This window comes from Anas platyrhynchos, chromosome 5 (assembly GCF_047663525.1).
Source record: "Anas platyrhynchos isolate ZD024472 breed Pekin duck chromosome 5, IASCAAS_PekinDuck_T2T, whole genome shotgun sequence".
Classification (NCBI taxonomy): domain Eukaryota; kingdom Metazoa; phylum Chordata; class Aves; order Anseriformes; family Anatidae; genus Anas; species Anas platyrhynchos.
In genome coordinates, this window is record NC_092591.1 from 35,244,108 (window position 1) to 35,258,193 (window position 14,086).

The following is a 14,086-nucleotide window of genomic DNA, read 5'->3' on the forward strand; positions in this document are numbered from 1 at the left end:
TAAACTGATTTACTGGATTTAGCGTCCAAGCCAGCTTTAGGCTGCCAAGCCTGGGGATTTACACCCATGTATTACTGCTGCCCTGAGCGCTGGTTCTGGGCTGAAGGCACGGAGAGCGGTGTGATCACAGCCCAGAATTAGATTCCTTCCATAGAAGCCGTAAATTAAAGTAGCAGAGTAGGAAGAAAGAAACAAAAACAACCCAACCACACAAAACAAATCCTCACCATCCACCTGCAACACCAACACTACACATCCGTGTACTGGCATAGATGTACAGCTACGTCTATACATATAATAAATGGGACGTGGTGCTAATTATTATGAGTAACCTGTCCAAGTCTCAGCAGGGAGTGTGGCATAAGGAAAGTGGATTTGCTGCTGGGGCTACAGGTAAAACCGTATTTCTGGAGGCTGTAAAAAAATGGTTTTGTTTGGATGTTTTAATTCCATTTTGAGATACTGAAGACACCACATGCCTTTCCTGGGTCAACAAATCATATAGTATCACCCTTCACACCCACACCTATCTTAAAGCCTGAGAATTTCTCTTTCAGAGCCTCATACCTAGCTAGCTACCGCTCTGTCTTAGTGCAGATGTGAGAGATGCTTTTCAGCTATAGCTGCTCTGCATCTGGAAGTCCTCATTTCTTAGCACGTATCAGCAACAATCAGCCCAGGACCCATGCAGAGCCAGGCATTCCTGATGTTAACTGAGACTAACTTTATTCCAGCAAGTAAAGTACCTCCACACCTCTTTATATGTGCATATCATTCTCCTCTCCAAGCAGCACAATGCTATCATAGAGCCCATCTTTGCATTAAATTCAACAGCACTGTTCTGCCTCTGAAATAAAAACAAAAAAAACCTGATAATCCTTTCCAGAGATATTGATATTTAAATTGCAGCATCTCAGAACAGACAATAATGATCCTATATCCATCTAAATTGTCCCTACAATTTAGAAAGGGCTAAAAGTATTCTTCCATTTTGTCCTAAGCTTTCTGTGAAACATCGCTTCTGCATTTCAATCCAAAGCTGAACACATTCAAGTAGAACCCAAACTGACCCGAACAGAAATTTATCTGAGCACTGCGATAACAAGGTACAGTATGTGACATTACAGCTGCATCAGTAGAGCTTGTAACCTCAGAGGACATGAACACGAATTTTATATGCATCAAGCTGCTTCTAATGGCTCGAGTTCTTTGCATTTAGATGGAAAATGCTCCCCAGGATTATAAATGTTCCTCAATCATTAGCGCTTTAGTTAAGACAGTTCAGGCCCGCCTACAGACACTTTAGACATATTTTTTTTTCTTTTTAACACTATTCTCTCTTCATTATGTGAAGAATAATCAGGCTCTCCCTCTGTTATGCTGGTTATCTGCCCTCTCTAAAGTCACATCCCTACATTCCCAGTATCGCCTTGCTCCATGAACAACAACAGCTACTGTTATGTGAAGGCACAGGTTAGCTATTGCTATAAGGGAGTGGGGTGGGGAGGGGGAAGATGTTTGCAGCAAGCTGGAGGATGGTGGTTCTGCCACCTTTTCACAGTTACACCCCCTACAGTGTTACATTCACCCTCTCGAGCTTTCAAGCAGGCCAGACCTCCCTGAACAGTTTCATGCAGTACAAGGACAGAGTTCAGAGTTCTTGTCTTGTAATCAGTCACCTGTTCCTTCCTGTGGCCTTAGAGGTCTCTGTCACCCGCTGTGACGCGGAGGGCTGGCCTGCGGCTGGTAGCGAGAGCAGCTGGCGCAGCAGAAGCTGGAGTAGTACTCGTTACTGCAGAGCTGGGCCTGCACGATCAGGTCGCAGTTGGCGAGGTGTGGCTGGTCCACGCACTCTCTGCTCAGGTCCACGTGATTCACAGCTGCTGCAGCCAAGCAAAAGGTAAAGCCAGCTGAAAACAGTCCCCGAGCTTGTCATCAGGTTTAACTTCCCGCTGAAAAAACACAGCAGGCTCCTGCTCTCTCCACCCTGACAGCTCTAAGGGTGTTATTTTAAATATAGTCCAGCATCAAGGACGGCTGAGAGAAACTGACACCTCTGGCTAGACAAAGAAAGAGAATGCAGTTTCTGGGACTGATTTCCGTTGCTCCCAGTGCCCTGGTGGGGATTTGTTTCCACCACCCTGCTTTTGAGCTCACCCAGAGGCTCCTGCTGCTTCCCCAGTTGGTGGTGGATGGGGACACAGCCTTACAGCCATGGCCAAGAGGCAGGCCCTGTGCCGGAGAAGCAGGGAGGACAAGTTGTACTCACGACTGGGCCTGTTCCTCAGCACCTTCACCTCGGTGCTGGCACTGACGGAGTTGCTGCTGCTGTATGCACTGCACGTGTAGGATCCCTCGTCAGCCAACTGAACATTGCTTATGACCAGGCTTCCATCCTGGGACAGGTGGATGTGGTGACCGTCTGCCCGCATTGGGACTCCATTCCTGTAATGAAAAGTGTTTTGTACACCTCTGTTCCCACCATTTTGTACCACTGCTCCCACCCATGGGAACCTCTGTGCTGTTTGGAAACTGATGTTGTGTGAATGGGGTGAATTGTTACAAATTCAGTACAAAGGAAGACCTCTTCTTTTGCCATAACCTGGCTCTGCGATTAGGTAGTAATTTGAGCCTGAGTGAGTCTGCTTATTAGCCCTCTGCCTCCGTGGGAGGCAGCTAGCTGTGTGCTCTGTGTAAAGCCTTTGCTTTTTCCAGTATGACACATTTTTGAGGTTTGAGGAACTAAGAGAAAATCCAGGGTGCGTTTCCCTCTCCCCAGGTTGTGGTCTGGCAGGGTTTGTTTGGCAGGCATTGATAGCTGTGCCTGAGGAACGTACAGGGCAGCGAGCAATGCAACCTCTTTCCTCTCCCCTATAAGTCTGTTTAAAAACATTTAAAATATCAGCAAGATCATATCTGTTCTGCTCCTCCTGGAATACTCTGTGCACAGCAAGAACACTGCCTGATCTATGGACTCCCAGTTACCACGGAAAGTAAATTTTATTCACTGAAAAGAGTTTCATTCATACAGATACTTGCATCATTTTGTTGACTCAAATACCAAACTCACATATGGAAGAATAGCTCTCTTTGTGAGATGGCCCACTTCAGTCCTACCCCTGGGACTAGAGGGATTGAAACAATTACTAATCCATCTCTGTGGAGCCTTTGCAAGAAAGCTCTAAAATGGAACTGATTATTTTCAAATAGGGAAAAAACACCACCCAACCCACCACATACTTGCACAAACTCATTTTCACTGTAAAACATCATGAGAAGAGGACACAGCCTTTACCCTTACCTTTGCCAAAACCCTTTAAATTCCCATTTGCTCCCACCTGACAGTAGAGGGGGAGAATTGTCACAGCACAAAGCTGGGAGAAGAGATGCTGTTATTGTAGGGGTTAAAATGTTTGCTATGGTTAGCCACAGAGAGTCTCCTAAAGACCAACCAAAAATCATCCTCTGGTTTCTAATTTTAATTTTTGCTATTGTAATGTGTATGTATATACATTTTGTTAATGTATAATCTTAGCTTAAAGTCTGCTTTCCTCCTCACTTGACTGGAATGTGGACTTGGCAGCCACTCTCCTAGGATCTGCCTAGGATTTTTTGGGGAACAGTCAAGTTGATTAGGAAAGGGTGGGTGATGCCAGCTGGGGCTGAGAACCATGGGTTTCTCCGTTACCTGGCAGGCACCCTGCATTATTAATTGGAGGATTAGTGATGAGGCTCAAGAAGAGAAGGGAAGGCCAGCTCTGTTTTTTTGCTCACCTTGACCACCTTATATTCACATTGTTGCCAGTCACCGTACAGTGAAGTTGAGCGGTTCCTCCCTCAGGTACCGTAATGCTTGGCGTAAGGCCAGAGATCCTCAGTTCTCCTAGGCCAGAAGGGAAATCATCACTAGCAAGGAGACAATGCCATGCATTCCCTCACGGGATGAATCCAACACACATTGCTGTGAACTACAAGCTTCCACCAGTCTGAAGGAAGCTCGTAGTTTACAGCCCATGCCGCCACCCGTCTGGTACCTAGGGGCCGGAGCAGGACCTGACGCTGGTCCTGGTCATGTCCATTGGAGGCAGTGCAGGTGAAGAAGCCGCCGTCTTCAGCGCTGAGCCGGCTGATGACCAGCGCTCCGTCTGACTGCTGCCTGTGCCTGAGGGACAAAAGCAGAATCCCCTCAGCCTGTGCTTGGGGCAGGGTGGGGCTCCAGCTACCAGAACTGAGGCTGTGCCTTGGACACAGCTTTGTAGTAACACTGAGCGAAGGGTTAGCAGCAGCCCAGTTCAATCTGCAATACAACCTTGGCCCCTGAAATCCCATCACCAGTGCTGTGACCTCTGGAAAAGCTTTTGGTTATAGCTGGTTTCCTAGGAGCAGCCGGTGAAGGAAGTTGCAGGACAGCAGCATAAGAAGCTCTGGAAGTTCACTGCAGGCACCCTGATCTCTTTGTTTGCTGCAAGTCTCTGCTGTGTTTTGCCTAACAGGTATTTCTTGGCAAGTTTCCTCTTTCTGCTAATCTTGTAGGCAAACAAATTCCAGCTTTGGCTCATCTGTAGACTCTATCACAGCTGTTCGCTTGCGAGCTCAATGTTCAGGCTCTGACCTGTGACTGAAGCTAGGGCAGGCAGGCAGTACTGTCTGGGCCTAACAAATGAAGCTGCCCAGCATAAAGCACAATGGGCCCTACTGCATGGCCAGCAGAGCTGTTCCTTGGGGAAGGAAACAGGAAGGAAGGTGAGATTGGGGCTGTCCTCCCCACAAACCTGCCTGTAGGTATGGTAGAGCCATCTGGGAGCTCACCTGGGAGAGGAGAGGGGCTGCCCATCTTTCTGCCACTCGATGGTGAGAGCTGGTGATGCTTCCACTGTGCAGGGCAGTCTGACCCTCTCCCCGATGCCAGCCTCCACCACCGAGGACTCGCTCTTATCCATTTTCAACCTGCAAAGTCCACAAGCACAGTAAAAGATGCATCAGCTTTTCCATTCAGCATCTGACCTTCAGCACAAGGCCTTTTTAATCACAAACCTTATTTTTTGCCTCCAATGGGAAAGGGCGGTCTCCCTGCTCCCATCAGAGCTCCGATACTTGCCATAAACAACACTCACCACCCTTAGAAAAAAGCAGCCTCTATCAAATCCTGCTCCAGTTCAGCACAGCATGGTGCTGTGCTCCTGCCAGCCAACTTAACCCTTGCGGGACAGCAACCCAGAGCATCTCTCTGGCTAAAATCCTTGGAAGCATTAACAGCATAAACACACAGCAAATGGCACAAAGCCCCTGAGAACAGGGCACCAAGCAGGGTTCCCCCAAAGTGCTTGTCTGGCACACAAAAACAAATATTTTGGGGGAGGGGTATGACAAGCCCATTGCAATCACCTGTCTGACTGCATGCAAAGGCATCCACTGTATGCAGCTGAAAGGCTGGACACAGGCTCTTACAGCACTCATCTCCTCATGCTCTTTGCTCTCTTTTAACTGCAGATAAACACCATTTTGGAAGAGAACTAAGCCATCATGTTCCCAGAGTCAAAGAAAACATCATCTCCCCAGCCCCCATCCTCTGACCTGAATTCTTGATCTCAAAAAACAATACCAAAGAGCCTTAATTCAATGTTCTTAATTCAATGAATCACTTCTTTCTGCTTTTAGGCAGAAGCAGCTAAGGAGGTTACTGGAGAGTTCAGCAAATTGGCTGGGCTTTTGGTTGCAAAGTCAAAAACAGAGAGGGATCAAATCACAGTCCCATTTAGTTTGGAGCCCCAACGTGCTGCATTTAAGGCAAAAACAGCTCTAACTCTTATTTCTGCAGGACCTAGAAGCATCTGAGAAACAGGCAGGAAGCTACAAAGTATTCCACCCAGTACATGAGAAGATAGTTTGAGTCAAACTGGTTTGTTCACAAAATATTTAAAGTAAATGGGTGGGGGTTAAAGTATCTGGAGCTTTTTAAAAATATATATACATATGTATATTTGGTGCTAGTTAGGCAGTTCACACTTGCTTTGCTTTTTTTCCCAGAAGGGGTTTCTCTTTCCAGCTGCACTAAGTTGAACAGCTAAAGATGCTGCCCCTGACATTTCTGTATTTGTTTGAACCTGGCTCCTTTGCTGTCAGCTTCCCTGGGCATCTTTGCTCAGGACATGCTTCTTTCAAGGGACTCTTGGGAGGACAGAAGACAGCTTGCAACCGGGATCTTTGCCTGCTCCCGTTGTCAACAGTTCAGTATTCCTTGCCTCCCAACTGTGCCCCAGAACAGCTGACCCGGGACCTTTCCAATCCTCAGTTTTTCTACATGAAGAGATGCCATATGGTTCATCAGCTGGGCACGGGGGACAAACTGTTGCTGTGTGTGAACTCACCTATACACGAATTGTGGCTGCACGGAGGAGCTGGCTGCCTGCACAACCTTCCCGCCTCTGGGTAGCTCTTGGTGCTGCTGATTTTCCTTGCGAAGGACCTGACCTCTCTCACCCTCTGCCAGAACAGCACTCTGGTACTCTATTCAAAATAAAATGCCATATGTGAATAAAAAGACCCTTCTTACTGTGACCTCTTGCGTAGGGTTTCTGGGAGCTTGGGAGAGCTTGCTGAACTGGAGCCAAGGAGCCCTTCAGCCATCTGTTTTCCGACTGACTAGTGCAGTGAGCCTGTGCTGCTGACTAATGAGAGTCGCAGACCTGCAGGCAAGCACTTGTAGGCGCCTTTCTCTCCCCTGTCAGTGAGTACGTTGCAGCACCCCTTAGGCCACGTTGCCTTCTGCCCTCTGAGCCATTGCTGTGACAAGGTACATCTCAGGACTGAAGGCTGCAAAGGGTGGCTTGCTGACCCCTCTTTTTAGACCAGTCTTTTGTATTTGTTTTGTTTCTTAAACAAGACACGGCTTTCTTGGAACAGGGAATAATTTGTTACCCAGAAGGACTTGTTTTGGCAAAACACAAAACACAAATGCACCAACAAGGGCAGCTATGGCAAACTGGTCACATTACAGAGAGAGATGGAGGGCACAGGAAACTGCAGAAAGCCCTTTTCTGTGGCCTCCTGCCTGGGATCAGGAGGCCACTGATGGCTCTCAGGGAGAACAACATGCTTGTTATGCTGGAAGTGGGGCAGGTCACAGGCAAACCACAATTCCAGGCATGGGGTGGCTCTACAAGGCGGGAAGCGCTTTATGGCCAGGGCTTTATCATGACACAATGCCAGAAAAATCCCTGCTACCTCTGCTCTCCCTCTTGGCTCCTGTAGAGCAGAGGAGACTGGCTGTGTGACCTCGGGACACCATTGCCATGGGGCGAAGGCAACGCCACTAGCGCAGCGTGGCAGCAGAGGAAGTTTGTTCCTGCGCTTGGCTTTACTGCCCCTGTTGTCAGTGTCTGTTATCAGGGGGCCCTGAGCTACCTCTTTGGTCTCAAGCAGAAGATAAATCACCTATGATCTGTAGCTGAATCTGCCGTCTCTCCGTCCTCCCATCAGAAACGAGGCACGTGTAAATCCCGGCGTCCTCTGGCTTGCTGTGGCTGATAACTAAGGAGCTGTCGGACTGGTAGGTGTGCCTGCAACAGGAGCAGGGATTAACGGCCTCTGCCTGGCCAAGGCAGAGCGCCCTTCGAGCTGACGTTACATAAAGCACCAGCATGTAGTGCCCTCCCCGGCTTAGAAACAACAAAACTGTTGACCACAGAGGGGTCACAGGCAGGGGAAATGACTGCAGCAGAAAGGAGGTCGGGAACAGAGAGGAAACTGAGATGGGAAAATAGGGAACTGCTTTCAGTGATCCTCTCCCATGAGGAGGGAAATTGCCCTTCCAGGCAGGAGCTCGAGCCCCAGCAGTCATTTGCAAACATAAAAGCAGAACTTGGCTTTTCTTAACAACTGTGATTTTCATAACAAAAAGTGACTCTCTGGAACCAAACTGTTGCAGGAAACAGACTTCCCAGGACAAAAGGCTTTAAAAATGCTTTTAAAAGCATTGCATTTTAGATGACAGTACCAGAAAATTCCAGCCAGAGGAACTGACTTGGCTATGAGCTTCACCCTGGACTACTTAGTGCTGACCAAGAAGAATCCTACACAGCCGACGTTTTTCTGTGTAACTGCCCACAAGGCAATACATTGGCGCCTTGTTAGGGGGCAGAACAAGTGCTGCCCAAAGCACTGCCCAGTGCCTCAATATTACTGCAGAGTGCATCTCTCTGCCGTGCACAGGCCAGGTGGACAGCTCATCAGCTCATGTTCAGAGTGCTCTGAAGTCACTACATGAGCTTGTTCCTTTATTAATCCTTCATTTTTTCTTCTTTTTTTTTCCTTTTTTTTTTTTTTTTGTCCGCCCCCAAAGAATGTTAACAATGAGAATACAAAGAAAGTGGGCAAACATTTAAGCGTATTTGGCACTCTACCCAGCAATGACTGTGAACTCTATGACAAAGGGAACTGAGCTCACCTGTCAGAGGAAACTGGCCGGCCATCCTTCATCCACTCCACTCTGGAGAAGGGGGACGTGCCTGTCTTGCAGACCAGCTGGATGTTTTGTCCCAGGACTGCTGTCACAAGAGAGGGCTTGGCTTCCTCCAGGATGGCTCTTTAAAAGAGAAAGTGATTCCATTAGCAGCTCTGCTGCCCTTCTCTCTTCTGGGTTGCCTAATGTGGTGATGGGTGAGTCAAAACTAAAGTGCAAAGCAGGACTGGATGCCTATTTAGCTCTGAACAGATGCACCCTGTAACATGGGGAGCACTCTCCTACACGACAAAGGCTGGTCTGGACAGACCAAATGCTACATGAAATCCAAGGAGACAGACCCAGCCGTATAACCTCTCTTCTGAGAACTACGTTCAGCTCAGCAGACAGACACAGATCCAGTGCAGACACAAACAGATCTAGCTCTAGGCAATCCTGATTTTCAGGGTGATGCTGCCTGGATCCTGACCCAAACGATTCGTTTTAAAGTCTTTCCTGGAACAACCCCCTGCTGACCCATAAAGGCTCTGAAGTCAGAGAGTCAGCTAGATTTATTGGTCAGAACAAACAAACCACCTATGGATTTTCATTTACAGTACAGGAATGCCTCCCGAACAAGGGCCCCAGCATCCTGCAGTCTTTTCACACACGCTGCCTCCAGTGCTGTCAGAGAGCAATGAGAGTGCAAGGACTGGGAAAGCAGATTAACTCCAGGGCCTGGATAACTCGATTTACCAGAGGGACACATTTACAGCCAATCTGTTTCGTGGTTAGCTGGTCCTGGCTGGGTCTACGCTTCCACTGCAGAGGAAGCTACACTGGTGCTTCACAATGAGCAGGCAGAAAAGAGAAGAAAAAAAAAATCACCTGTGCAGATCCCTTGCTGGGAGTGAGTCTGCAGACACCTGGTGGCCCAAGCCCGCCGTTATGGAAGCATCTGCTCCAAAAGCCTTATGCCACAGCTTGCCTTCATGTGGCAGCACCTGCTGGCTCTGCCTCTCTGGGGGCCCAGGCGCGGCTGTTTCTGACACCAAGTGCAGCTGGCTCAGGCTGTTCAATCGACTTTGCTGGGTGCCCCAGCGCTGGCTCTCCAGCACGCCAGTCCTTTGCACGGTCTCTGGCAGCACCTCGCTCCTCCAGCTGTCCCCTCTGTGTCTGTTGTGTGTGGGCTGTAAAGCCCCATAGGCTCTTCCTTCTTGGCTCTGACTTGCAGACTCTCTCGGTGGTGGCTGCTGCTGACCCCGAGAGTTCCCTGTGTGAGAGCTGGAGCTGGCGTCGTGCTGCTGCAGGGCTCCTGTGCCAGAATAGGGCTGGTGCGCCAGGGGACTGACCCCCGCAGAGCTGTGGCACACTCTCATGCACTCCTCCTCCGAGGCAAAGCTGTTTTTATTGCCATGACAGCCGCCGTACCAGAAGCGGTTGCACTTGCCAACGACAGTCACAAAGTACCAGCGAGTGGTCCAGTTCGCACAGGGGCCATGGGCGCTGGGCAGCAGGCATATGATGGGATATGCTACCAGAAAGAGCAGAACAGAAGGACAGGTGAGGGCTGTGAAACACAAAGGTCCAGGTGCTGCAACAATCTACCCAAATGATCTGATGGGCCTTGTGGGCAGAGTGCTGGTGGGAAGGTGGGAACACCTGAACTTTGCATCCAGCTCTGCTTTTAAATTGGGCAGCTGCTCTGATGTCTCCTTCAGCCCTTGTTTTCCTACTGGTAGGAGAGAAGCCAACCTCAGAGACATTTCTGAGCCTAAATGCTAGACTGACACTTTACGGCCTTTCTAGGGAATCCTGATGCTGCAAGGGGCACGTGGCTGTCATTTGCACATTGCCAGCCCAGAGAGCAAGGGGACTAGACCCAGTTGTGAAGACTCACACACTACAGATTACTGCTGTAAACAAAGAGAAGCACAGCCCAGTCTGTCTGCAGACCTTCCCCTGTGCCCTGAGTCACACATATTACAGCCACATGCTGACAAACATCGGATGCAGAGCTCTGACTGAGAGCTCCTTTGCAGAGCTGTGGCTGAGCAGAGAGGACACTCAGACCTTTCCCCCTAAGGCAGCCTTACAGGGCTGGCGACCAAGCAATCCCTGTGCTGTAGCAAAAGAGGAAAGAAATGCAGCAGCCATCAGCCTGCAAAAGATACAGCTGCGAGCTAAAGGAGCAGAGGTGCTTTTGTCCGGCAGCTCCAGCATCCTGGTAGTAGAGCAGGCACTGTTCCCTATTGCTCGCTGCTGGCTGAAAGCCTCCATGTAGCCCTGACCAACGCCGCCATCCTTAGCTGTAGCTCTCTTTCCTGCCTTGGGCAGACAAGCTTGTCTGAAGGCTGAGCACAGCCCCAGTTCCTCAGAGAAGGCCTTACTTCACCTAAGCCCAGGTAATGAATTTGGAGCACTCAAGGCTGTATCACGTTGTCTTCCCAGGGGGAAACAGCTCCCCAGAAATCCTACAGTCTGACAGAGATTACACACAAAGAGTTCTGTCCAAATACCAAAAGAGGACAACAAGAATTTCTGTGGTAGCTAACTGAACCATTTGGCAGCTTTTCTACATTCCCCTCTCCCAGCCACCAGGCTGGATTCCTTTTCAAGGAGACCATTTACTACAATTTACAGAGAGCAAAACCTCTACACGGGAAGCTTCCGTACGCTACTGAATTCTGTGTGACTCTTCCTATGTTTCTAACCAAAGAAACCAAAGCATCACTTACGGTAGTTGGGCCTGTTGAGACATCCTTCCCCTTGAGGACCCGAAGCTGAAGCGACATTGTCAAAACAGCAGCCGTACACTGAGCTGCGGCACTCGCCCGAGGGGTGCTGCTGCAGCAAGGCTTGGCTTGCCTTAGAGATGGGAATTGAAAGCCAAAAGTTATCATGTGTACATGAGGACGGAAGGACATGCAAGACAGTGTCCAAGCTGTTGGCTGCGGAGGGGCAGCCGTTAGAGGAACCGCTACTCATTTGTTTGCCTCCTGGAGGCTTTCCTGCTGGCAAGGGGGAAGAAACTTGGCTGCTGGCCATGGAGACAGCGCTGCACTTCTTTGCAGAACACACCTAGCCAGCCAGCAGCAGGCCAGCTTTTTCATCTGGCCCCTCCACACACCCCAAACCATTAGTGATGAATTTTCTCCTTGAATATTTTACCCTCAATTAGTCTGCAGAGACGACTAACAAGGGCAATTATTAATGGCACGTTCTGTCCTGCTTTTTCTCCTAGAAATTGGATGGCAAGTTTCTGACAGACAGAAATCTCATTACTCATGACTATTCAACCAGCTCTATGCAAGATGTTCCTCTCCTTCTCAGACAGCTCCCGACCACCTACTCTGTCCCCTGCTGACGGAGGATCACAAGTGGGTGCCCCAAACTGCACAGGAATGAAGTGGGCCAAAGGGCCAGATGCCATGCATGGAGTATTGGTTCTCCAGCACTACTGGCAGAGATGAAGCACAACAGAAACCCACGGTCTGAGTAATTAGGGTCAAATACGAATCCTCCTATCTGATGGAGTGCTAAAACCCAAAGGGCTTTTGTACTTACTGTTGGAGCAGCTGCAGCGGGCCGATTTCTGCTCATCTGAACCTCACGGTTGTACTGTGGGCATCCCATGTTGTTCAGACCTTGAGCAGCTGTTACTCCATCCGGACAACATCCATACCTACAGACAGAAGGCAGAAGGGCTGCAGCAATACCTGACCTGCCTGGCTCAACAGGCACAGGCTGTAAATTTCAATAGGCCTTCCAGGAAAGGCAGCGCCTCCCTGCTCAGGCCTATCTACTTCCAGCTACCTGTTTTGGTGACAGCTGCTGAAGGGACAACCTCTCCCCAAAGGGCCTGAAGCCGGAGTGCGTCCATCTGGACAGCAGCCGTGTGGGCTCCGCTGACAGTCCTGAGAGCCAGTCCCTGCAGTGGGGTACTGAGGGAAGCTGAGCTGCTGGGAATGTGATGGGTGTGACTGGGATTCCCAGCGAACAGGCAACAAGTTGATGCCACGGTCCTCAGTGGGCTGGACGTGGTGATTCGCAGAGGTACTGTGGACTGCGGAGCTCCCAGCGAGCATCCGTCCAGAATCTGGGAAGAGAAATCCTTAGAGCATGCAGGCAAGCAACAAAATCCGGGCAGTTTTCTTCATCTCTGCTCTTTTTCCTTTTACCTGTCTAAGGCTACGGGGCAAGCTTTTCTGTATCAGGGTTTCACCTGAATATATGTCTTCCAGCCCAGCCTTCTGGATTTGGTTGTCCTGAGGGTTTTTTTTGCTCACTGCTGTGAGTGTTCTTCCTGCTGCCCCATGAGAAATCACCTGCCACATTACTGTGGTTCCCTTGCAGCAGGACATGTAATCTGCTTTGGGCAGCATTTCTCTCAGGCAGCATTTACATCATGCTGTCAGAACCTGGGATGTAAATACTGTACAGAGTCTGCTGCATGCACAGAATCAGATGTTGGTCACTATGGGTGTAAAAGAATCTATAATTTATCCCTGGCTCCAGGAATTTCTAGAAGCCCGTGAAAAGAACAAGAGAAAGGAAGAAAAGGAGGAATCTTCCCCTTACCACACCCTGTTTCAAGTCCACCATCACCAAACCCCAAACAAACAAAATTCTTCTGAACCTGTGGCAGGGCTGTTTGGGTTGTAACGAGTCAGCAAGGACTGGCGAGTGACATCATATCCCATAGTGTCCTGCATACTGGGGACCTCTGCAAACAGAGACAGACACAAAGTAAGTGCAGTTAGTCCAATGATGCTCAAATAATTGCAAATGCATCCAGAAATTAACAGGAGACTAAAGTTGAGGAAAATGCATCTCTTCTTCTGGAGCAACTGTCAATCAGCATTTGGATTCAATTGGACTGTCAGGAGAGCTATTTGCAACATGCAGGCAGGCAAAAGTTGCCATTTTGGCTTTGGCATGAAGACTAGATACAGGCAAACAAAGTCTTCTGAACAGATGTGCCTCCTTTTTAGGTGGTCCACAACAGGATAAGAGTTGGCTATGGTTTCTAACTACTGAGCCTGCCCAGGGTGTCAATCCTTCTTAACTCTGGGAGTCCTGGGGTCAGTCTGCAGTACAAACTAGAACAGAGCTATCACAAATACTGAATTCAAAATGGACACACATGAACATTAAGCCTGTTACATACACTTCAAATGGTGCAGGTACTAGGACACTGAAGATGCTACGGTTACGTGTGTAAAACATGAATGTACAGGACAGAGGCAGGCAGGGAGATAAGAACACAAGCTTGTGCAGACTCTAGGGAATTTATATGCCTACTGCAGAAGCATCTTAGAAAAAGCTGGCTGTCCATCAATACCACTCACGCTGTGGCAGGTAGCAGGGCTGCATGTTGCAGCTTCCCAGGGTGGCTGGTTTCTGGGGCTGGATGGCTTTGCATATCTCAGCACTGTAGAATTTGGAGTCACCGTCAGCACAGATAACTTGGCGCGTCCGGATGCCTGAATTGCAGCTCTTCGAACACTTGGGCACAGAGACAAGGCAAGTGAGCAGGAACCAGAGTCAGAATGCAGAAACCCCACAGCCCCGAAGTGTGGAACAGCTGTGTGATTAGCTGCAGGCTGAGCACAGCTTCCTCCAGCAAGACAAGGCAAACAACAC

At 49.2% G+C, this 14,086-nt stretch overlaps 1 protein-coding gene across 9 annotated transcripts in view; it reads right to left on the bottom strand.

Annotated features, from left to right (window-relative positions):
• PAPLN (papilin, proteoglycan like sulfated glycoprotein) overlaps window positions 1–14,086 on the bottom strand; it is a 60,985-nt gene that overhangs the window by 623 nt on the left and 46,276 nt on the right. For 7 of the 9 annotated variants that reach the window (XM_027459177.3, XM_038179137.2, XM_027459181.3 and 4 more), the window contains 14 exons: window positions 13,792–13,948; window positions 13,080–13,166; window positions 12,257–12,539; window positions 12,008–12,125; window positions 11,179–11,308; window positions 9,329–9,974; window positions 8,447–8,584; window positions 7,435–7,559; window positions 6,369–6,507; window positions 4,810–4,947; window positions 4,035–4,162; window positions 3,775–3,883; window positions 2,270–2,445; window positions 1,680–1,883 (listed from right to left, as the gene is read on the bottom strand). In XM_027459177.3, coding sequence (XP_027314978.3) covers window positions 1,711–1,883; window positions 2,270–2,445; window positions 3,775–3,883; window positions 4,035–4,162; window positions 4,810–4,947; window positions 6,369–6,507; window positions 7,435–7,559; window positions 8,447–8,584; window positions 9,329–9,974; window positions 11,179–11,308; window positions 12,008–12,125; window positions 12,257–12,539; window positions 13,080–13,166; window positions 13,792–13,948 — 2,547 coding nt within the window. In that variant the 3' untranslated portion in view covers window positions 1,680–1,710. The remainder of the gene's footprint in view (window positions 1–1,679; window positions 1,884–2,269; window positions 2,446–3,774; window positions 3,884–4,034; window positions 4,163–4,809; window positions 4,948–6,368; window positions 6,508–7,434; window positions 7,560–8,446; window positions 8,585–9,328; window positions 9,975–11,178; window positions 11,309–12,007; window positions 12,126–12,256; window positions 12,540–13,079; window positions 13,167–13,791; window positions 13,949–14,086) is intronic. The other 2 variants (XM_027459173.3, XM_027459174.3) reach the window with 2 other exon arrangements.